Below are 20,509 nucleotides of genomic sequence, written 5' to 3'. Positions count from 1 at the left end.
CACCCGTATGGAATAGCCAAGCACTCGAAATCGTACCTTCCAACGAGTACCAGATAATTCCTGGTGACATTTGATTCAGTATTCATTATTTCTACCAACCGGACCATGAAGTATTCAAGTTTTGGCCGTGCATCACCATCTGCTTTTACATCAGCTTGTGGCTAATATAGATACTGGGATTGTGCAACCAAAATTGCAGGGGTCCAACGTCAATCGCCCGCCTGTGGGTCCTAGGAACTTTTTCTGAAATTTTTGGGACTTCTTCATCGCCAGGGAGCAAGCACATCAGCACCCCACCAACCCGTTCACTTGCGCTTTACTCATAGTCATTTTCACCTACGCATTCCTCAGTACTCAACAATACCGACTATCACGATGGCTGAGACAGGGGCCACTAGCGTCACGCCAGACGAGCGTTGCGCCATCGGTATTACCTTCGGCAACTCGTACAGTTCTATCGCATGCACTGTTGACGACAACGCCGTTGTGATTGCCAACGAGGATGGTGACCGTCAAATTCCCACCATCCTCTCGTATGTGGATGGCGAAGAGTACACGGGCAACCAGGCCAAGGCTTTCCTTGTCCGCAACGCCAATAACACCGTCACTTCCTTCAGAGACTTCTTGGGCCAAGAGTAGGTTCTTCCGTTGTATACCTGTCGAACTGCACCCTGACTTGAAGCATAGGTTTAAATCTATCGACCCGACTCACTGCCATGCTGCTGCACACCCCAAAGATGTAGACGGCGGCGTCTCCTTCACGATTCAGGACAATGTCGAAGGCGAGCCTTCTACCGTCTCCGTCTCCGAGATCTCCACCCGATACCTGCGACGTCTCATCACGTCTGCTTCAGACTACCTTGGAAAGAAGGTCACATCGGCAGTTTTGACCGTGCCCACCAACTTCAGCGAGAAGCAACGCGAAGCCCTGATCAAGGCTACCACGGCTGCAGGCATCGAAGTTCTGCAACTGATTAACGAGCCCACTGCCGCCGTCTTGGCCTATGATGCCCGGCCAGAAGCCGTAGTCGAGGACAAGACGATTGTGGTCGCTGACCTTGGTGGAAGCCGGTCTGACGTCGCCGTCGTTGCTTCAAGAGGAGGGCTGTACACGATACTTGCCACTGCTCACGATTACGAGTTCGGTGGTGCTTCTTTGGACAAGGTGCTGATGGACCACTTTGCCAAGGAGTTCATGAAGAAGAACAAGGATGTCGATCCCCGAGAGAACGCACGAAGCTTGGCCAAGCTGAAGGCCGAGTCAGAAGCTGCCAAGAAGGCCCTGAGCATAGGAACCAACGCCTCGTTCAGTGTTGAGAGCTTAGCAGAGGGCATCGACTTCCAGTCCACCATCAACAGATTAAGATATGAGACCATTGCACGGAAAGTGTTCGATGGCTTCAACCGCTTGGTTGAGGGCGTTATCAAGAAGGCTGGTTTGGACGTTCTGGACATTGACGAAGTCATTCTCAGTGGTGGTACTGCGCACACGCCCAGAATCGCATCCAACTTCCGATCGATATTCCCGGCGACTACCGCGATCCAGGCCCCGTCTACCAACCCCAACGCTGTCAACCCTTCGGAACTTTTGGCTCGAGGCGCTGCCCTGCAGGCATCGCTCATTCAGGAGTATGAGACCAATGATATTGAGCAGTCGACACACCCTGCCGTCACTACTGTTCCTCACATCACCAACGCTATTGGCGTTGTCTCGTTAGGCGACGACGGTGAAGATATCTTCACCCCCGTCATCGCCCCCGAGACCGCAGTCCCCGTTCGCCGGACCGTTCACGTCGCAACCCCCAAGGAGGGCGGTGATGTATTGGTGAAGATTGTCGAGGGCAACACACACATCAAGGTCACGAAGCCGGAGGCCAAGCCCAAGGAGAACGGGACCAAGGATGACGATGAGGATGACAGCGATGATGATGACTCAGAGGAGGAAGAAGAGGAGACCCGCGAGAAGGTTTGGAAAATCGGTGCCACCCTCGGCGAAGCCGCAGTACGAGGCGTCAAGAAGGGCAGCAAGGTCGAAGTCACGATTAATGTTGCTGGAGATCTGGGTGTCACTATTACTTCTAGAGAGGTAGGTGGCAAGGGTGGCATCCGAGGAGTTGTGAAGGCGCCATAGACATCTCTCTACTTGGCGTATTAGATAAATAGACCGGTACCAATGTGGCATCGATGCTTTGCGGGCATGATAGAGCAAAGCATTTACGTCAGTGACGATGGGATGATGGTGTTCGTCTATAGTACACCCAAGGCTGGTTGGTTGTTTGGACTACATTCATCTGATGTTCTGCAGCCTATGCGAAAATGAATATGTCCGTTGCCAACGAGTGGATTCCAGGGACACAAGTGACTCCGCTGAGGACGTGGTCATTTAAGCATGTATTGCATTTTCTTGTCTATCGTCTGGACAGAGGGAAATAGCCTGCATGCCATAGTGTTCGGCGTGTAGTAAATGAATGTTCATCGTATCAGTCTTATTGCTAAAACCAGTAAACGTTCACTCCCTCAAACGCTGACCACCGCAGCAAACTTGGTGAAGATCCGTTCCCATGATCGCTGCCGCCCACTGATTGTAAGAAAAGTAGTGTTTACTCATTCACCAACACACCTCTTCACCAGGGAAGCTTCATGGGGGTGGACAGCCCTTTGCCGAGGACCGGCTCCGCTGTACCAATATCACCTATCGAGTGGCATTCATGTCAGTCTACGCCGTCATCCGGCAGCAAAAATTTGGATGTTTGGATTCCTTACGTGGACCTCGCGGAGCCCAATACTCGCCCGACTTGCTCATATCAAGCGTCTCCGCCCACTTGATCATACTCTCGGCCGCCTCGTCGGGGGTCACAGCTATACACAGCCGTCAGTCTACTTATTCGTCGGCAGCAAATTTTATTTCTCAAAGTGGAGAGGGAAAAGAGCCACTCACCACCTCCGTTATCCCAATACTTATCAAACCCGACCCCCTTGGTCATCTCCGTCCTCATGAACCCCGGATGCACCACACTCACCACCACACCCGCGTCCTTCAAATCCAGACTCAACAGCTTCCCCACCATGTTCAGCGCCGCCTTGCTAGCATGGTGGGCATAGTTCCCGCCTCCCTCGCTTTCGTGCCTCAGGGTGATGCTCCCGGACTCGCTTGAGACGAGGATTACCTTTGATCCAGAGGAGAGCAGTTTGGAGTGGAAGAGCTGGTGCACGATGAAGACGGGCGCGATGGAGCTCGTCGTGTACATGGTTAGTTCTTCGGTCCAGTTGGGGCCTTCGGAGGGGTTGGCGCTAAAGGATTCGGTTGTGAAGCGGCCGGCGCTTATGATCTGGGTCACAGTTAATATGTGCCTTGTCTGAAGCATATTGGGAAGAAGTATGAATGCAGGGATAAAGCAATATAGTGATGGACAGACGGACTCACCACGAGGTCGAAGGGCTTCTGGCCTTGAAGCTGCTTGGTGAGTTCCTCGCCCACGTTCGGCTTCGTCAATTCGACCTTGAATAGCCACTTGACGCTGTCTGGGAACCCGTCGGGTCCAGACTCGGATCGGGTCGTTGCGTACACCGAATTCGAGGAATCCGAGGCGTATTGCTTCACCAAAGACGCCCCGAAGCCTCGGGTTGCGCCTACGATGAGTACGGAGACCATGATGGATTTCGGGATCTTTTGTTTTCACAATTGGGACTTGAATATGATAATACTGGGTTTCTGTTCAAGGTTCTTAAGACCTTTAAGTAAGTGGGAGCGTTGTTTGCTGTGTTGGGGTGTGAGCACGTAATCTGTAATCGCTGGCGGTGACGCTGACGATAAGTAGTGGGTAGTGGGGAAGGAAGACGTTGGGGAAAGCTACACATAAACACGGGTTCTGTAAAATACATTCCGCCGAGGGTACTGGCAAACACAGATCACATCCCTTTAGTTATCTGGCTCTACAAGTAAATCCATATTCTCATCATATTTGCAATTTGATCAAGTCGTTGAAATTACGTGAGACGCAGTGGTTGGGGAAATATATCCAGTGACATGGAATTGCCGAAAGCACAAGCCCAGAGATGCGAACCCAGCTGCTATCTGCATCGAGTTCAGGATGTTCTTCCTAATTTAGATCCGCCCGACTTGAACTCTGATTCAGTTGATGACATCAAGTCTTGATCCATCTAACTCGCTTGAATACCATCAATGTTGAGGCGACTCCCACTTGCAGCCAAGATCCAAAAGTCTGGGGACCACCCCGTTTACAGGGCACTACAACCGCCACTAAGCTATTTCTCATGAATATAAGCGATTTTGCAAATGCTACAACGCTTAGTGTATAGAGATCAGTATCTTGTGTGCTAACTGCTGGCCTTTTTAACCGCGCGAATGTTACGATTCTAGCCAACCTAGACCCGTCCGACGGCAGGCCAGAAGATCCACAGGAAAGAAGTGATGCAGTCATTGGACCGAAGAGAGAAGGACCCGGAGGCCACGTAAGAGAATTCACCGGAAACGGGTATTTGATCACAAATTATTGGTGATCAGTTATTAGAATCACTACCACAGGAACATGGAGTGATCCAGTGGATTAGTGAGAGAGGGAATGGATATGGAAGGGACGAGATCCTCCAGCATTTCATAATTAGACAGTCCCTATTTCAGTGATCAACCTAAGCATTGATCTAAACCATTGGTAAGGCGCTATCAGGCCTTAACGATTATCTTCAGTTATCCATTGTCAATCTGATTCCATACGCACCTTGACGATCAATCAAGACTTCTTAGTGGTTTAGCAGCTATTCCATTTAGAGATTCGTCACAGTGAAGCCGGCGTTCTAGTGTAGTAATCAGCAGCTTCATCAGGCCGCCCTGCACTACCGCCACGCATTTTATAGCATAGCCTGAAACCCTTTAATATCGAGCTTATTATTTTTCATCCTAGATAGTTCAGGGTATTCTCTACCAATTATCTCCTTAGCTAGGTCTATATATACTTAATAGGGTTAAGATCGAGGCTATAAGCTAGCTACTCGATTATAGAAATAGCCTTACGACTAAACCGCTTTATGGCTTGCGCCGAGAGGTATATTTTCGCGTTATCCTACTGAAGCCTAAAGGCAATGACATATAGTAGATTTACCAATATCTAAATCTAGACTATTTATGATCTTCTTCTAGGCCTAGCTCCTATAAGTTTTATATAATTAAAAAAGGAAACGCTTACTGCGGTATGTTAACAGGAGGACGACCGCTACAGGCTAGCGAATCGAAAGTACAGTAATGCCTCTAGCGTTGAAGTATTTTAGTAATAATAGATGGTAGATGCTGCAATCCGACGCGACAGTACGTCAACTTCGTCCTAGCTTCAAAGTAGTAACCAAAGCCAAGTCAGAACCTTTTGATGGCCTGTCATTAGATCTGTGACAATTCGGCCCAATTCAAGTCCATTTTAATACCTTATGGGAAGATGTAGGTGTGGGGTAGTCGCAGAGGGTTGCGCGGATTTGACTTTCCCATCCGACGCCCTATGGTATGCATACTAAATTCGCCCTTCGCAAGTCTGGAGCATCGGTCGACACAGTTGCCCCGTTTCTCCGCGATGAGCTGTATCCCGTTCCCGCTCGACTCCCGTGGCTAGGTAAGTGGATGACAAAATAAAAGACGGAACAAAAAGGGGAGGGGATGATGTGGGATGACCCAACGTCCCAGTACAGTGAACTGACACGACGAAATTCTCTTATCTGGTATTCCACCTGGGTGGGCCGTTACTTTGTGGTTCATCTGGGGCTACCGCAAGATCATGAAGAACTGCTCTAGCAACGCTTGGCTCACTTCCGAGAGCGTTGAAGCTATGAGACGGTATATGTTCGTATCTGACATGCATAAGATCGGCCTTCATGCCTGTTACATCATCTGGATGGGGGAGGGGTCGGACAGAACACCAGGACGGATTATCGGATGATACGCAGTAGCCGCTCGAAGTACTCATCATGACATTCCAGTTCTATATCCCCATGTGGAAGCTGGAGGCGGTGTCATTACTGATAAGTACAAGGCAGTGTATCATGCCACTACAAGCTGCCGCCTAATAAGGACTAATTTGAGATGCGAAGGGTGATTCGGGACAGCATACCGAATGGTTTGCGCGACCGCGTGCTTGTTGACAATGACAAATTCGACTTGTTTACTTCGAAGGCCAATAAATGGCGAAGCAAGCACCGAAGTAAGGACAAAAAGGTACTTGGAGGGGGAGACTTCGAAGTTGGCGGAGGGAACCCTTAGAACTATGTGTTAGAGTCAAGGACTGTATGCTACTCAAGGCTGCGAACGTATTGGATTGCGTTCGCTGAGGCGTTTTTATCAAAATCTGCAGACAATTGCGCAATATTGTCGAGTCTACTTCTCCCAGACTTTCAATCTAATTCTAACACTTGTCCTATCTTGCTTGATTTCCCACTTACATAATATATAGACGTAGGTGGGTGTAAGTTAAGTTAGCTCAAGACAGAATTGTACCCTGACAGTGCCGGCAAGGTCCCCTTGCGCCATATATATAAGAACGTTCCTCTCCCAGAGCTGGCAACAAATCTATGCAGGTCCAACCATCCTCAAGTCTGTGAGATCGTTATCCCATCTCTTTCAACATGCGCATCTCGGTCATTCTAGCCCTCTTCCTGGCGGCCATCGCTAGGACTCGCCCTCAGTCGCCTGGCTCTGTCTCTACTCCTGTCCCTAACGGAGCAAAAGACTTTGATACTCCTTGAAGAGAGAAAATTGACAAAGTCGTTGCTGTAATTCAGAGAGTTGTTCATGTTGGTTACCGTACATCGAAGCAACATTGCTAACGCATCACCCCTTGCTTACAGGATGAGTTGCTTCACACACAGGCCAGGCACTCCACACATAACCATGCAGCGCACAAGTCCCGCAATCGCCTTGAGCCCTAAAAATGCTTTCAGAAACCCGTACCCTATCCCCTCCTCCCCTGATATGAGGAGACAAATATACTTATCCAAACCAACAAGGAGCTCTCTGGTCACTTACGGCTTACTTTTGCTCAGAAGACGCCGGCGACTGCCTGATTGATACCTTCGCAATGTTGGAAAGGGTTTTTGCTGAAAGGCTCATTTCGTACACCGGTTGATAATAGCCGCGCTGGAGCGTAGGTACTATGCGTGGTTCTCAGAAGGCGTAGATGGAGCTGAATAGCTAGCTTCTGAGTTTGGATCAATATTGGGGAGGGTGCCACAGAAGTCAAAGATAGTCATCCAGTATCGTACCATGGCTATGGGCTCAAGAACGAAGCTATCCCGATATCAGCAACAGTGTTTCTTACTTTCACGTCTGAATTGTGATACTTAATGCAAGGAAAAAGTATCGTATCATCTGCCTTGCTTTCCTGTGGCATCTGTTATCATAACACAGGTCGTCAAGATTCCTTGATGAAAGTACTTGTGTGTCCAAAAGAGTGTAGTGCCGAAGTGAATGTTGCAACACCATAAAGTCACGCTGCCTTTTGCATTCACATGAAAATCACTTGGCACCAACGACTTAAGAAGTGCAAACCTAGGCCTTGACAAGTTATGCTATCTAATCAGAAGCCTGGGGTCTGCCCTCTCCCTATATTAAAATTCCCATCCTTACCTGCCCACATCTTGCCTACGCATCTTCTTCCCATTTCGGTTCTCACTCATGCTTAACCTACACCCGTAAACCCTTGGTCGCAGATGAGCTGAATTGGGAAACCACTGGACACCCAAACAACCAAAACATTTCTTGTCCTTGACCCAAGGCTGTCAAAGTGAAGGCGCGTTCCCAACCAATCACCAATCACCGATTGCGTTACCAACTAACCTCCCAATCCCCAAATCCCTTGCCTCACCACCCTCCTGGGCCTCAACAGCACCGCCCTCGCCAGTATCGACTGGACCACAGCCGGCTCCCCGACGGTAACCTGGCACCGCAATATGCCCACGACCCGCAACCCCTTCTTTTCTTATTCCTACTGCATGGAACCGGACTTCTGGGAGTGAAGTGGCCTTTCTCTTCATTTGCCTTGCTTTATGTGTTCCATCAGACAAAAGGATGTATCTATGGGCGCTGAATGAAAGCACTGAGATATGCACTTGTGATAACTTGTCACATATCGACCTTGGTATCATGATCGCTGGATCGATCAGTACTACATGAAGCGGCACAACGTATTCATTTTTCGCACAGACATCTATTTCCATAGCCTATTCATTGTTCAACATATTCACGGTAGTATGCTCTTGGCAGGGCTTGTGATCCAGCACCTTACTGACCTAGCCTTTACTTACTACGTCCAGGTCATTCCACCTTCATATAGAAACTTTCAATATGCCTAGTACCGCATCAAAATAGCACTTCCGATGGTAATATTCTCACCGTCGAGGAGATTCCTATCTGCCGCGAATCCCTAAGTGAGAGGGTATAGCAACTATAATTCAACCTGACTTTGTCCATTTGCCTAGACATGAGGCAGACAGACAGACGAACCTCTATATGCGCTTGTCTCTAAGCATTGGTTGGACTTGGGCACCGAGATCATGCCACGATCAATTCTTGATTCACTTCATTTGTTGCTTTTGCGTATTGAGTTCGGCGACCGGTTTGCCTTTTCTCCCTAAAGCAACCACCTAGCTCCATCTCCAGCTTCATGACTATCGACGCCAAGCTATGGGGCAAACGCAATTAGTAAACCGAAATTGGCCTCACTTCAATATCCCGATCCGACATTGGCACTCTTCTCCAACAACCAAACATGGCGGGCAGTACAACTCAAACATTAAACTCCTAGTGAGCACGAACCTCGTCCAGAGTAAAAGTATCCGCATCACGGGAAGAAACCGCAGCGAACACCACCATGAACCCCACAATTCGACACCCTGGAGTCCATCGAACCGGACGAATTGGAAAGAATCTTCACCAGCACTATCGAGTTCTTCTGCAACGACAGCGGCGGTTTGGCGGACTTCAACTTGGTATTAGTCGGGTTCTCGATGGACCTTGAACTACGCGCCCTAGTGCAATCCAGTACCCGCCTCCTACAAGACCTCGCCGGCGACGTGTTGGGGTTAAATTATGAGCCCGGATTGCGGGGTAATCTCGAGGCGATTGGGTTCGAGGGTGGGAGCCGGTCGAGTCGGCACAGTCCGGGAAACGGCACCGTCCGTATTTCGGCGCTGTTGATTAAATTTCCTGGCCTCAGCCTGCCCTTATCGGAGTCAGGAGAGAAGGAGAAATAGGCCGCTATAGTGCAGGATATCAAACAGACCCGGCATGAGAGACAGCCGAGTTACCAGCCGGATGGGGGCCAGAAGAGCGTGCAGCAGAGCTGTGGTACAGCGGGAAGCCTAAACCAAGAGCTGTTCCCCTAAAGCGCGAGCGTACATCTTGACGGGACTACTAAGCCGGACATGTTCACTCCGTAGCCACTCTTGGACCTCTTCGAGCAGTAGGATCCCATTGTGGTCGGGATTAAAGGTAACGGTCGGTACGGCTGGGTCTGTCTGCCCAATCTCGGCGGCCTCAAGGGTTCGTTGGGGACGTAGATTGGCGAGAGTACCATGGTTGGGGTATTTGGAAGACTGCGCGGGACTTTGATTTCTCGGTCATGCCGGCACGTACGACTGAGAAGATGATGGCAAATAGGAGGACGGAAACAGACGCCAAGACCGAGGGCACGCATCTTGAAAGGGCTCAGAAGCGAGTCCGCAGGGAAGATGATATTGGCAACCCATTGCTCGACTATGAGCTGTAGCCATAGTCGTAAGCCGGCACACACGTAGTCCAATTGACCGTGAGTATATTTAGAGGCTCTGCCACAGCTGTCGCAGTTCCACGCTTGTTGACGAAAATCTGGAAAATTAGCATGACGAAGAGATAAACATCATGGACTTCAACCCCCAGAACCAAGAGGATGCAAGAACATACCAGCTCATTGCCACAGCCTTCCTAACTGCAAAGACCATGAGAGCACGCATTTATATGGCCATGCTAATCCTTAACAATATGATACAGTTAATACGAACATGGTCAATTTACACCAACGCCTCCTCATCTGGATCCCCCAGTACAATTAGTAAGTCCACTGAGATGCCTTTTCATGCGTGCCACATGTCCCCGTCTTTAGAAACTTCCCTATCGTCTCCCCAATCCGGAGTTAGTGGTAGTCGACTTCTTCCTCAAACTGGCCGAACTGCTCCAATGGCCAGCCGACTTGCGTAGCCGGTTGCCGAGACTGAGCTTAGCAGCGCTCAGCGGCGGCTGACTATCGAAATCCAGCGGTCTGCCCTGCCCGTCGGCGGCCGGGATTGGCGATTCGGTCGTGATGGTCTCCCAGTCGTTCTTATCGACTGATCCGCTGTTAACATGTGAACCGTCCTTGTCCTCTTGATCGATCGGTGGCCCGCGTATCCTGCCCTGGCGCAGGGCTCCCATCATGGCCGCCCATGTTTCCACCGTGCCATTGTAGGCCTGCTCGACACAATTGCACTCATCGCCACCGGGACACTCCGTTTCGCCCATTCCGTGCCACTCAGCCAGGCAAGCGTCGTGGAAAGTACAGCCACAGCCAAGACATGTCACGTATTGCGCGTCGATAGGCTCGCAGCAGTATACACATAGAAGCTGCATTTGCATTCGCTTGCAGCGGTCACAGTTCCCTACTGCTCCACCAAGCTTGGTAATTGCATGTGACGATCGGATAGGATCGAGGTGCGTTTCATGGACATGGCAGATACCTGTAACATCCAGGCCGCGCTCCGAGGCCATGAGACTTTGCAGCTCCTCTTTCTTACCCAATGGCATAGGTGAGTTGGCCCCGTGATGTGTAAGAGTCGTATGACTGTGGTTGTCGTTGCTGGGGTAAGACGCGTCAAACCCATCGTCGCTAAGACTGCAGAAGTATGGCTCAGGCTGCTGCGCTGTAAGCTCCGCCTTCAGCATGTTGAACTTTAAGATCTCTAGGCGAGCAAGGGGTTGCTTCCACATTTGCAGCATATCGGCGTACGCATAACGGTAGTTTGAGTACGCCAGATTGCGACTTGAATCAAGCAACGGTGTTGTAAGCCATCCATCATCATCAAATATGCCCTGATCCTCCACCTCAACGGAAATATCGTAGCACGTGAGACTCAACGACTCATTCTTCAGCAATTCATCATCGGAATACGAGTTGCGAGCGGTGGTTGCAGGCTCAGAGGTAGGTCCTAGAACCGTCGAACCTCCCCACGTGATGTTAGACGGGTTGAGGTTGGCGAGGAAGTTTTCTCCAGGGCTTGGGCGCTTTCGGCTCGGCGGTGATGAAGAAGCTGTGCTAACAAAGGGTCTAGGAAAGTTAGCGGCGAAACCCGCTGTCAGTGTGGTATTAGCACGACGGAAAGGTCGAGGTTCTGGAGATGTGGAAAGACTCTGAGTAGTGTCGGCCTCTGACAGATTGTCGTAAGGTGTTCTCGTCGGGGGCGTCTCTCCACACGAATAAGAATTCGACGCCGGATCACCAGGCCAAACCGCCCCCTCCGATCCATATGAACCTGAAACTTGGAGTGGCGTATTCGCAGTCTTCGGAGTCGAGACTCCGGAAGCGGCCTGGCTCTTCGCAGTGTAGTTGGTGCTTTGCCATATTGGTGCATCAGGCGGCAAGTAGTCCAACGAAAACGCCGGCGCCTTCATAGGGAGTGGCGTCTCTGGCAGTGTGAGGTTCGACTCTGCGTAGGCCACACTGTCTTCGGTGAAAGCTTCGCTGAAGATGCATGACAGCATTGCGAGCATTTGTACATCAGCCATCTTCTCAAAATAGTCAAAAAGCTCGCTGATGTAGTCTTTTGCGAGGGGGTGTAGACCCCATTTGACCCTTCCTAAGAGGGCCGGGTTGTTCGAATCGCCGCCACTGGTTTCACCACTCCGGAAACGAGAAACCACGTCCTTAGCAATGATCAGAATGGAGTTTTTCCTCTGGTCTTTCTCCAGCAACTCGAGCGGAATATTCTTCCTAAGGAGAAGCGCAGCGTATTTCCAGACATGTGTCAAGTCAATCCGACCATGCTTTTCTGCCACCTGAGCATTATGCTCACAAACGTAGGCGCCGTCGCCGAATATGGCATACTCTTGAGCAAGTTCCCGTTTGGAAGGTAAGATGTCAGACAGATCGTGGATAGACACGATATTCTTGGGTTTGGATACCAACTTCCGCCTGCTCGTGCCAGTTCCGGTACCAGTGCCGGTGCCAGTATCAACGCCTGTGCCCCCGCCACTAGAGCGCAAGGAATAGCTTCCACTAAAAGCTTTCCTGAATCTCCGCCCGGGGAGATACCACATGTTGACCTTGTGCATATATATGTTCTCGGAGTCGCTTGAACTCGAGGAAGAGTCATCAGCGTCGTCTGAATCGGAGTGGTCATCAGCCATAGACATATCATCCAAGTTTCTCTGTCTGGGAGGAGGCGAATCCTGTTGAAGCCTACCAAAACCCGCAAATGTGGGTTCGCCCTTTGGCCGCTCCTTGAATGTGTCTGTTGGCGCGAAAAGCAGAGCCCGAGCCTTCTCCTCGGGAGAAGGAAAGAAGCACACCAGTCTCCCGTCGTTGGACCAACGAGCTCCGCACAGTCGAGGGATTGGTGGTATCGGCTGCCGATTAGCAGGCGCAAGAGTGGCATCGAACTCAACACTGGCAGTCAGCTCTTGAGACATACTCGCTGAGCCGCCAGTCGGAATGTCGTTATCCTCATCTTCACTAGAACTGTCGTCGGCAAGCGCTTCGATGTCATCATCTAGATCGCGGACATTCTTAAAGAAGGATTGGCTCGTCGTTAGGTCGGTCTCTCCGAGCAGATAGCTGAAAGCCACTTCCAAGCAATTCTGCTTCTTCTTGGCAAATTGGGTTGCAAGTAAGTTCACATCTTGATCGAGCTGCTTGTAAGTTGGATCAGGCATCAAAGCTGTCTTCTCAATGAAGAAGCTCGGAGCTCTGGACCTTGGATAGCTGGTCGGAATGTCGACTTTGACCTTGATGTAGATTGTGTCGCCATTAGTACCCCAAGGGCCCATCAAAGACGCATCAAGGGTGAGAGCATTCATGTCAACATTTTCCCAGTGCACGTTAGGTAGCTGTTGATTGACGCGAATGATCTCGTCTTGCAGAGTCTCAGGCTCGCCCCAGTGATCATCATGATAGCTTGAGCTAAACATCACCGAGTCTTTGGACTCCCTTCTCTGCTGAGGCTCCGCAGTTGTAGTCTTCCTCTTGCTCAAAGTGATTCCCTTCATCCAGCCGAGTTGATCCGTAATTCCGTCACCATGCTTGCCGGCAGTAGACTTTGCCTTCATAGATGGGCCTCTCCAGGTCGATATAGCGCCTGGTCGATAGTGCGAAGACATGGACTGCATTCCCGATGTGAGAGCGCTGCGTCGATGTGCAATGCCACCGCTGCCAGGGCGGGGGTCACTCATAGTGGCCGATTTTCTCTCCCGGGCCCAGTGGTCGTCGACGGAGCGATAGGTCTTGTAAGCCGCGCCCTTTCTCGTGAGATTAAGCTTCTTTCTGGCAGGACTGCCCTTGACGTAGCCCACATTTTCGAGCGCAGATGAATCTACTCGATGGAGCCGTAACTCATTGTCTTCACCCCACGACACGAGCTGAAAATCTCTCTTGTCAATTCCGTCTTCGGAAACGCCACCCCGACTTCGCCACAGAAATTCCTTGACCTTGTGGTTGCCGTGACCCGGAAACATGGCGACAGGGGCTACGTTTCCGTCTTGAGGCTGATTAGCGTCTCTTCGTGTATCGTACAAGTAAAGATGGCCAGGATCATTCTGAGGCATGGCAAGGAGTCCCCAACCGAATGGAGTGTGCCGCGCGCGCCATACTGGAAAGTCTGTTCGGATTATTCGTTGCGGCTCATCAGAAACCGCGTAGTCCCAGAGTTTGATTGTCTTGTCCAACGAACATGTAACGACGCTAGTTGGCTCGGTGCGATTCCAATCAAGACCATAGATCTTGGAAGTATGGGCGTTGATGGACTTCAGAGGTTTTGACACCTTCCTTTCGTCCCAGATATGTAGCCAGCGATCATGGGATGACGCAATAATGAATGGATCCTGGCGATTGTACTTAACCTGGGTAGCACCAGCGAACCAGTCACAGAAGGTCAAAACAGGCTGTCGAGGCTTCCTCAGGTCCCAACTATGTACAAAGCCATCGACGGCACAGGTAGCGAGGATGTCTGGATGATGAGCCGAGAAATTGACGTCTGTGATGGCCCTGCTATGGCCATGTAGAGAGTGCTCAATGGCGCCATTGGCAGAATCCTCCCTTTTATTAAGATTCCAGATGAGACATCGGTGGTTTGCGGTCGAGGCCACCCAGTAATCGCGAGCCGCAAACGGCGACCACTGAACATCCACTACCAGCCATGGCAAACCATGGCTGCTCAGTCTGCGAGGGGTGCTGTAAGGCGAATCCAGGTCAATGATTGCCAGTCCATCGGGTCTCCAGTAATGGTTAGCAACATGCCAATAAAGTCAGAGTAAGAGAGGAAAACATACGATGCAAGAGCCACATCACGGCCAGATGGAGATATCGTAGCCGAGCCCACAAGCCCGTCCACGTGGATGGTGACATCCGCGTCGAAGGTTTCGCTGTCGCACGCAGAATTGATGGTCTTGCCCTTCTTCGCCTGATCGAGCATGGAAGGCATTTTGGTCTGCCCTGGACCCTATACAGGGTACAGCTTGATCAGCCAGATTGTGAAACAGCTTCCATGAGCGGCGTTTGTGTGTTGAGTGTTTCATGCGATTTCTCATAACTACAGCGCCGCTGCTTGAGTAGTCTTGTCTGTCATCCAAGCCCAGCCGCAGCTCGCCAGCCGAATTTATTGGAAGGCGCACATGGATGGCAGGATCGAATCCGCAATTATCTTTGGAGATGGGATCATCGCCGAGAAGTCATGTATACGCTTTGATAAGTTGTTAAGAAAGGTGTAAGAAATGAATACATGAGAATTTCTCGTCAAAGTTGATGGATCTATCACAAGTTGAACTTGAGATGCAATCACCCGAGAGAGCCTCTAGACTTGACTGGCTTGATGAAAGGCCTGTGCGTCAAGCGAACCTGCGGCAGCTTGCACAGCAGAAGTACCCTTCCTCGCTAACTCCGTGCAGCGGTACATGTACCCCACCCAACCTAGAGGGGTAATTCACCTTCTAAGCCAGGAAGCCCAGTAACACAGCCACGGGAGATACCGTCGTCGTTATCGACAACCAACCAGCAGCCAGTGAGTCCATTTACATTCTCCATGTTGATGCCGAGGACTGTCTTCTATCGTGGACCGCAGACTTTTAGTTCTCAGATATTCTATTGCTTTGTCCTCTTGAATTCTGTTCTCCTTGCAAAATCGTAAACTCCTCGTCAAGAGTCGAAAGCCCATAAAGTCCTCATACACCTCAGGCTTTCCCCAATATCCCCTCAATCCTGTTTTGCCCATTTCGAAGTTGAATCAACGACCCCACCAACCATCGTCTCTCAGTCTTGAGGGAACCCAAGTCAAGAACTTCAGATCAGCTGCTTCCTTGAACTTCATCACTTCCCAAGGTGGTCGTCTCTTCCCTAGCCGAGCTTCGTAAGCAAAAAACCATTCACCTCAAGCTTGGCTCGCACTCCACGACAAAACACGATGGCGTTGCCCAAAAGGATTGTGAAGGAGACGGAGCGTCTTATGACGGAACCGTAAGTCGATGAGCACTTGACCGGTCGATTTCTGCGCCACTTTGCAAAGACTGTGATTCTAACCTGGCTATCTCTCCACAGCGTTCCCGGTATTAGTGCCGTACCCCACGAGGATAACCTGCGATACTTCGACGTTGAGATTCACGGCCCTAGTGGTTCGCCGTATGAGGGTGAGTCAGTTTGGCTGCCCACAACTCCACGCCCACTGCTAACACCCAGACTAGGCGGCGTCTTCAAACTCGAGCTCTTCCTGACGGACGACTACCCGATGGTCCCCCCGAAAATCCGCTTCCTTACCAAGATCTACCACCCTAACGTCGACAAGCTTGGTCGCATTTGCCTTGATGTCCTGAAGAGTAAGACAGTGTTCTTGCTACTTGGTACACATTGGTATACTCAGCTAGCTAACCCGGCTTTCAGACAACTGGTCTCCAGCTCTTCAGATCCGAACAATCCTGCTCTCGATCCAGGCACTATTAGGCGCTCCCAATCCCGACGACCCGCTTGCTGCCGACGTTGCAAAGAGCTGGAAAGAAGACGAGAACAAGGCTATCGCCACGGCCAAGGAGTGGACCAAGAACTTCGCTACGCCCAAATCTTAGATGGATACGGTGCTAGGATAAGTCAGCAGCAGCAGCATGATGGAACAGCATTTCGAGAGGTCTGCCGATCTGGTAGTATCGGCATACCGTAGGTTATGGACCTCAATAGGGGACATAATGACTGATGGACTCAAAGGGGAAATCGACAGACGTGGACGTCTTACAAATCACCGAGTGCATGTCTGCTTGTTGCGAGGGCTTACTAGAGGTCAATGGTTGTGTTTTTTCCCCGTGGCCTTGTCGGGTTTCTGCATGGATTCGTCGCAGGTTGACAGCTGTAGAGACACGGTGCGATGATGGCATATCATACCAAAATTGGGCAGCTTCGGCAGCTGTTCTTGCTTGCAGATCACCAATGAGACGGGCCAAAAATTTGCCTGTTGCTCTGGTACACAAACACTGGTGATCGTTTGAGAATATTCGGCCTTGAAGTCCACATGAAGAGACAGACCCTTGACGAACAGCTTGACAAAAAACTACACATCAAAAGTCAACTGCCTTTGTTAAAGACCACAACACTTTTAGGGGCAGGATATACGCCTTATATACTCTCTGAGTTCAATCCTACATCATCACCTTGTTGGGTATACTACAACTTAGCTCCATCAAGAAATCTCACGTCTCTCCGAAAACAAACACCCCCTTACCCTTCCTAAACCCCTCCAGCGTGCCTTGCACCGCCTCCCTCAGTGTTCCCTCTTTCGTCTCCCAACTCCACGGCACATCCACCGTCGGCGTATCCTTGAACTTTCCCTCCCTCATAAACTCCAGTATCTCATTCACGGTCCTCTCCTTGCCCTCCTTGTCCCCATCCGCCCACCGACTCAACCAAAACCCCACAAACCTTATATCTTTGAAAATCAACAACCCCGTGGGCAAAGACACCGGCTGCCTCGCCATCCCCCCATAAGTGACCAACGTACCCCCCGAACCGAGCGTTTTAGCCATCGTTTGCGCCGATTTGCCTCCGACACAGTTCATACCCAACCTGATCCCCTCGCTGCCCGTCCACTCCTTCACCATATCCCGAAATTCCCTGCTCAAGAATTCTTCCTCAGTGACTACTTGCGTAGCTCCCAAATCCTTCAGCTCATCCTTGAGTTTCTGCGTCTCCTCGGCGCTTTCACGAGACCGAATCACATTGATACTCTTATACCCCCACAACCTCCCCAATTGCACCGCCGCCCGCCCCACCCCCGAATTCGCCCCATTCTGCACAAACCAGTCTCCTTCCCGCAACGCAGGCTGCGCATAATCGCGCAACATGCGGTACGCGGAGCAAGGGTTCACGGCGACGGTGCCCGCCTGCGTCGGGCTTAACCCTTCCCTCTCGACCCGCAAAACAGTATCCGCACCGGCGACGGCATGGGTGCGCCAGGTGCCGAAGCCGGTTTTGGTGGGGATGACCCAGTCGCCTTTCTTGAGCGGACTACTCGAAGGGAGGGAGGACGTGGAGATGATTTCGAAAACGCCCTCGTTGCCCGGGATGACGGACGGCTCGGAAGTCCCTATCAAGGGCGAAAAGGAAGGTTTCACGCCGTAGGTGCCTTGGATGGTGTTTACGTCGGCAGGATTGATGGGTGCGGCCAGGGTACGTAGGAGGAGAGAGGAGGAGGGGAGGGTGGGCGAGATGGAGTGAGTGTGAAGTCTTGAAAAAGGGTGGTCGTTAGCTTGACACTTTGTGACGATACGTTTCTTTCAAGGGTTTGTGTTCTATCTTACTTGAGGACATCGCTCGGCTCGCCGTATCTACTGAAGACCAAGGATTTGGCTTGCGTGTAGCCGTACGGTCCTGACTTGTGACGAACGGCCATTAGTGGAGTTGCGAGCTTTGCGGTCTGCCATTGTGGTGCTCGAATTGATGCCCTATATAACGAGTCTGCAGTGGATCGTGCCTTGAGAGGCCGTAGTGCAGCCATCTTGAACAAATATCAGCGTTTGTTGCGTTGTGACTTTGACTTCGTCGAATGAAACCTGCCGTACAATTGACCGAAGCTCAAGCTGTAGCTATTATCGGCGGGAGCTCGGCAATGACGTTGGAGCTCCACCGGGCTCTGGCGGGCGAATGATATGGGAGTCTAGAAGCTCTCCGGCTCTCACCCCAGCGAAGCTATAATTGGTGCAGACTTAATAAGCATTGTTGGATTTACTGATGGCGAGTAAGTAGCGTTATCTCAACGCGCCAGTGAGTCTGTATACCTTAATGTGCCAAGAAGACGTTGGGAAAGTCAGAGCGGTGTTGCTGAGGCGCCGCCCTGTCATCATTGTCAATGACTAGGTTACTGTGGGTTGGAGCCACGATTGCCCTATCGAAGCATCTCATCAAGCCTTCATGGCCTTGTGGAAAGGTTCGCCACGTGTCAGTTCGAACGTTGGAATGGCAAGCAATATGCGATGATATATCCTTCGTCAGCCCATCACCATCATAGGCAAGCCGGCCACTATCAGTTGTACTCAATTCAAGGGCAGCTATAATATGGGTGCAAACATGAAATTTCCAAGCTCGCAATCTCATTTTGATGGTCGTCGTAGTAACCGTAGTAAAACGTAATAATACTAACAAAAGTAGAAAAATGATGCATTTCACCGTGCCTAAGAGATGCTCTATTTTGTCACAGACAATGTGTCATTTGCTGGCCCTCGGATCCCTTCTCGAATAATATTCCCAAATTTGCCTTTTTGCCCTCGTAAGCCGTCAAAGGCGTAGCGTTAGAATCTCCACCAAACCAAACTGGAGGGAAATTCACATCAGCTCTTCCAGATTTCTCCCTCTCATATTCAAGGTGTTGTGGGAAACTCGTCCCAAGTCCCTGCTTCGCGCCCTATTCTGAGCCTCCGAGACATCATAGGTGCCTTGTTCAAGAGCCTAGGTAGTCGCGTTTCCCCAATTTTTCCTGCTTGGGAGTACAAGAAGTGAAAGACATGTGAAACGCAAAATGCAATGAGGTGGAGTTGTACACAAGGGCGTAGAAGGCCGTACAGAAAGCTCGCAATAACTCAAAGGGGGTATGTTGATATAGCAGACATAAACTTGAAGATCAGCAGATCCTCCAAAAAGAACAGATTAAAACAAAACTAAGGAAAATTGGGGTTGTATGTCGATGAATGAGCTCGCGCAGGAGCCGGGTATCTAGATCTTCACCTCTCTTTCTCCAAACTCTTTTGTCCAAAATATTTGCTCCCCAAACTCGCTCCAGAGAAAATTGCCAAAAATCGATAACTGGCCCATGTGGAAAGGAGGCTTCGGCGGATAACGCAAAGTCTCGTAATAGTCGTGACTCGAGATTCGGAGGTTCGATGGAGACCATGTGTGGGTAGCCTGGTGTCCGCCCCTCGAAAATAGGGTATCCATTGATAAATGGCACGTGGATTATTTAATGTCCTTAAATATATCATCACCCATAGTGATATCTGGCTTATATTCCCAAGTGCTCAGCTCGGGGATCATGGGTGGTGGTGGGCCTGTTGGCTTCTTGAACTCCTCGAATTGGGTAAGATGCGTGCTGTGCCGTTTATTGGGAAGAGCACCGGGAGCAGTACTGGGGGCGGCAACGGGAGCATTCGATTTGTCGTTGGATCGTAAACGTCTAAACCATCCGCTGCCTCGTTTCGACTTTTTATCCTCGGCAATAGTGCTTGCCGTACGACTCGGGGGTCTGGACACGGCTTGGCCGCCTACAGAAGCTTGCTCGTCGTATGTGTTGTTTAGTAGAGTTCGGCTCAACAAACGTCGAAGACTGCCCCGACTTGAGTGCGTAGGGGAAGCTGGGACATCCTCAGCCGGACGCTTCAGTCCACCTTCGTTCGTCGAGCTTGTGATGTCCGATTGAGGTGACGTCTCATGATGCCCATTCAATGCAACACCGTTAGCTTCCGGTTTCTCCTCGTCAACCGCGTTTTCGACAGGGGTCTTAGGCGGAGTCGGGACTTCTCGATCAGGTGATGGGTCAGGAGGTGGTATGTCGGTGCCCTGAGTGAGGGAGCCGAAGTTCAAATCCAAAATAGGTAGTTCGAAATGCTTCGTGTTGGATGCCGTGGAATAGGTACCAGCAGCACCATCGCCACCGGTGCTGGTAGTTCGTGTTGGCATGGCTTGGAGTGGTTTATAAGGGTCGGGAGACCACAACGAAACCCAAGTTGTTTAGGTGGGATAGTAGTTATACGCAAGGTTGGCAGCGG

General features: G+C 50.7%; 6 protein-coding genes across 6 annotated transcripts; 2 read left to right on the top strand and 4 right to left on the bottom strand.

Annotated features, from left to right (window-relative positions):
• Positions 1-375: 375 nt before the first annotated feature.
• Positions 376-2,131, top strand: BCR38DRAFT_483260 (hsp70-like protein; the record flags this gene model as incomplete). The annotated part of the gene is made up of 2 exons (XM_040863600.1): positions 376-635; positions 688-2,131. The coding sequence occupies 2 exons, from the start codon at positions 376-378 to the stop codon at positions 2,129-2,131; spliced, it is 1,704 nt and encodes a 567-aa protein (XP_040718269.1).
• Positions 2,132-2,624: 493 nt separating this feature from the next.
• On the bottom strand, positions 2,625-3,652 carry BCR38DRAFT_336918 (oxidoreductase; the record flags this gene model as incomplete). Its single annotated transcript, XM_040855495.1, has 4 exons — positions 2,625-2,692; positions 2,764-2,859; positions 2,939-3,329; positions 3,425-3,652. 4 exons carry the CDS (start codon positions 3,650-3,652, stop codon positions 2,625-2,627), a joined length of 783 nt encoding a protein of 260 aa, XP_040718268.1.
• A 6,266-nt stretch (positions 3,653-9,918) lies between these two features.
• BCR38DRAFT_161812 (WD repeat-containing protein) lies at positions 9,919-15,054 on the bottom strand. The gene is made up of 2 exons (XM_040853786.1): positions 14,549-15,054; positions 9,919-14,492 (listed from the first exon to the last, which is right to left on the bottom strand). The coding sequence occupies exons 1-2, from the start codon at positions 14,698-14,700 to the stop codon at positions 10,145-10,147; spliced, it is 4,500 nt and encodes a 1,499-aa protein (XP_040718267.1). The 5' UTR covers positions 14,701-15,054; the 3' UTR covers positions 9,919-10,144.
• A 485-nt stretch (positions 15,055-15,539) lies between these two features.
• Positions 15,540-16,336, top strand: BCR38DRAFT_161628 (ubiquitin-conjugating enzyme E2 35). The gene is made up of 4 exons (XM_040853784.1): positions 15,540-15,728; positions 15,810-15,898; positions 15,953-16,084; positions 16,149-16,336. The coding sequence occupies exons 1-4, from the start codon at positions 15,676-15,678 to the stop codon at positions 16,328-16,330; spliced, it is 456 nt and encodes a 151-aa protein (XP_040718266.1). The 5' UTR covers positions 15,540-15,675; the 3' UTR covers positions 16,331-16,336.
• Positions 16,337-16,945: 609 nt separating this feature from the next.
• BCR38DRAFT_407595 (zinc-binding dehydrogenase) lies at positions 16,946-18,144 on the bottom strand (the record flags this gene model as incomplete). Its single annotated transcript, XM_040858184.1, has 2 exons — positions 16,946-17,978; positions 18,053-18,144. The coding sequence occupies 2 exons, from the start codon at positions 18,142-18,144 to the stop codon at positions 16,946-16,948; spliced, it is 1,125 nt and encodes a 374-aa protein (XP_040718265.1).
• A 1,556-nt stretch (positions 18,145-19,700) lies between these two features.
• BCR38DRAFT_483255 (uncharacterized protein) lies at positions 19,701-20,420 on the bottom strand (the record flags this gene model as incomplete). Its single annotated transcript, XM_040863599.1, has 1 exon — positions 19,701-20,420. One exon carries the CDS (start codon positions 20,418-20,420, stop codon positions 19,701-19,703), a length of 720 nt encoding a protein of 239 aa, XP_040718264.1.
• Between the last annotated feature and the right edge of the window lie 89 nt (positions 20,421-20,509).

The sequence above is a fragment of the Pseudomassariella vexata genome (assembly GCF_002105095.1).
Source record: "Pseudomassariella vexata strain CBS 129021 chromosome Unknown BCR38scaffold_4, whole genome shotgun sequence".
Lineage (NCBI taxonomy): Eukaryota > Fungi > Ascomycota > Sordariomycetes > Amphisphaeriales > Pseudomassariaceae > Pseudomassariella > Pseudomassariella vexata.
The sequence above is the reverse complement of the archived record's forward strand: the minus strand, read 5'-3'. Positions and strand labels throughout refer to the sequence as shown.

Coding starts and splice junctions, on each gene's coding strand:
- BCR38DRAFT_161628 (XM_040853784.1), top strand. CDS start 15,676: ATGGCGTTGCCCAAAAGGATTGTGAAGGAGACGGAGCGTCTTATGACG. Junction 15,729..15,809: donor GAGCGTCTTATGACGGAACC/GTAAGTCGATGA, acceptor ATCTCTCCACAG/CGTTCCCGGTATTAGTGCCG. Junction 16,085..16,148: donor TTGCCTTGATGTCCTGAAGA/GTAAGACAGTGT, acceptor CCCGGCTTTCAG/ACAACTGGTCTCCAGCTCTT.
- BCR38DRAFT_161812 (XM_040853786.1), bottom strand. CDS start 14,700: ATGCCTTCCATGCTCGATCAGGCGAAGAAGGGCAAGACCATCAATTCT. Junction 14,493..14,548: donor CGTGATGTGGCTCTTGCATC/GTATGTTTTCCT, acceptor CCATTACTGGAG/ACCCGATGGACTGGCAATCA.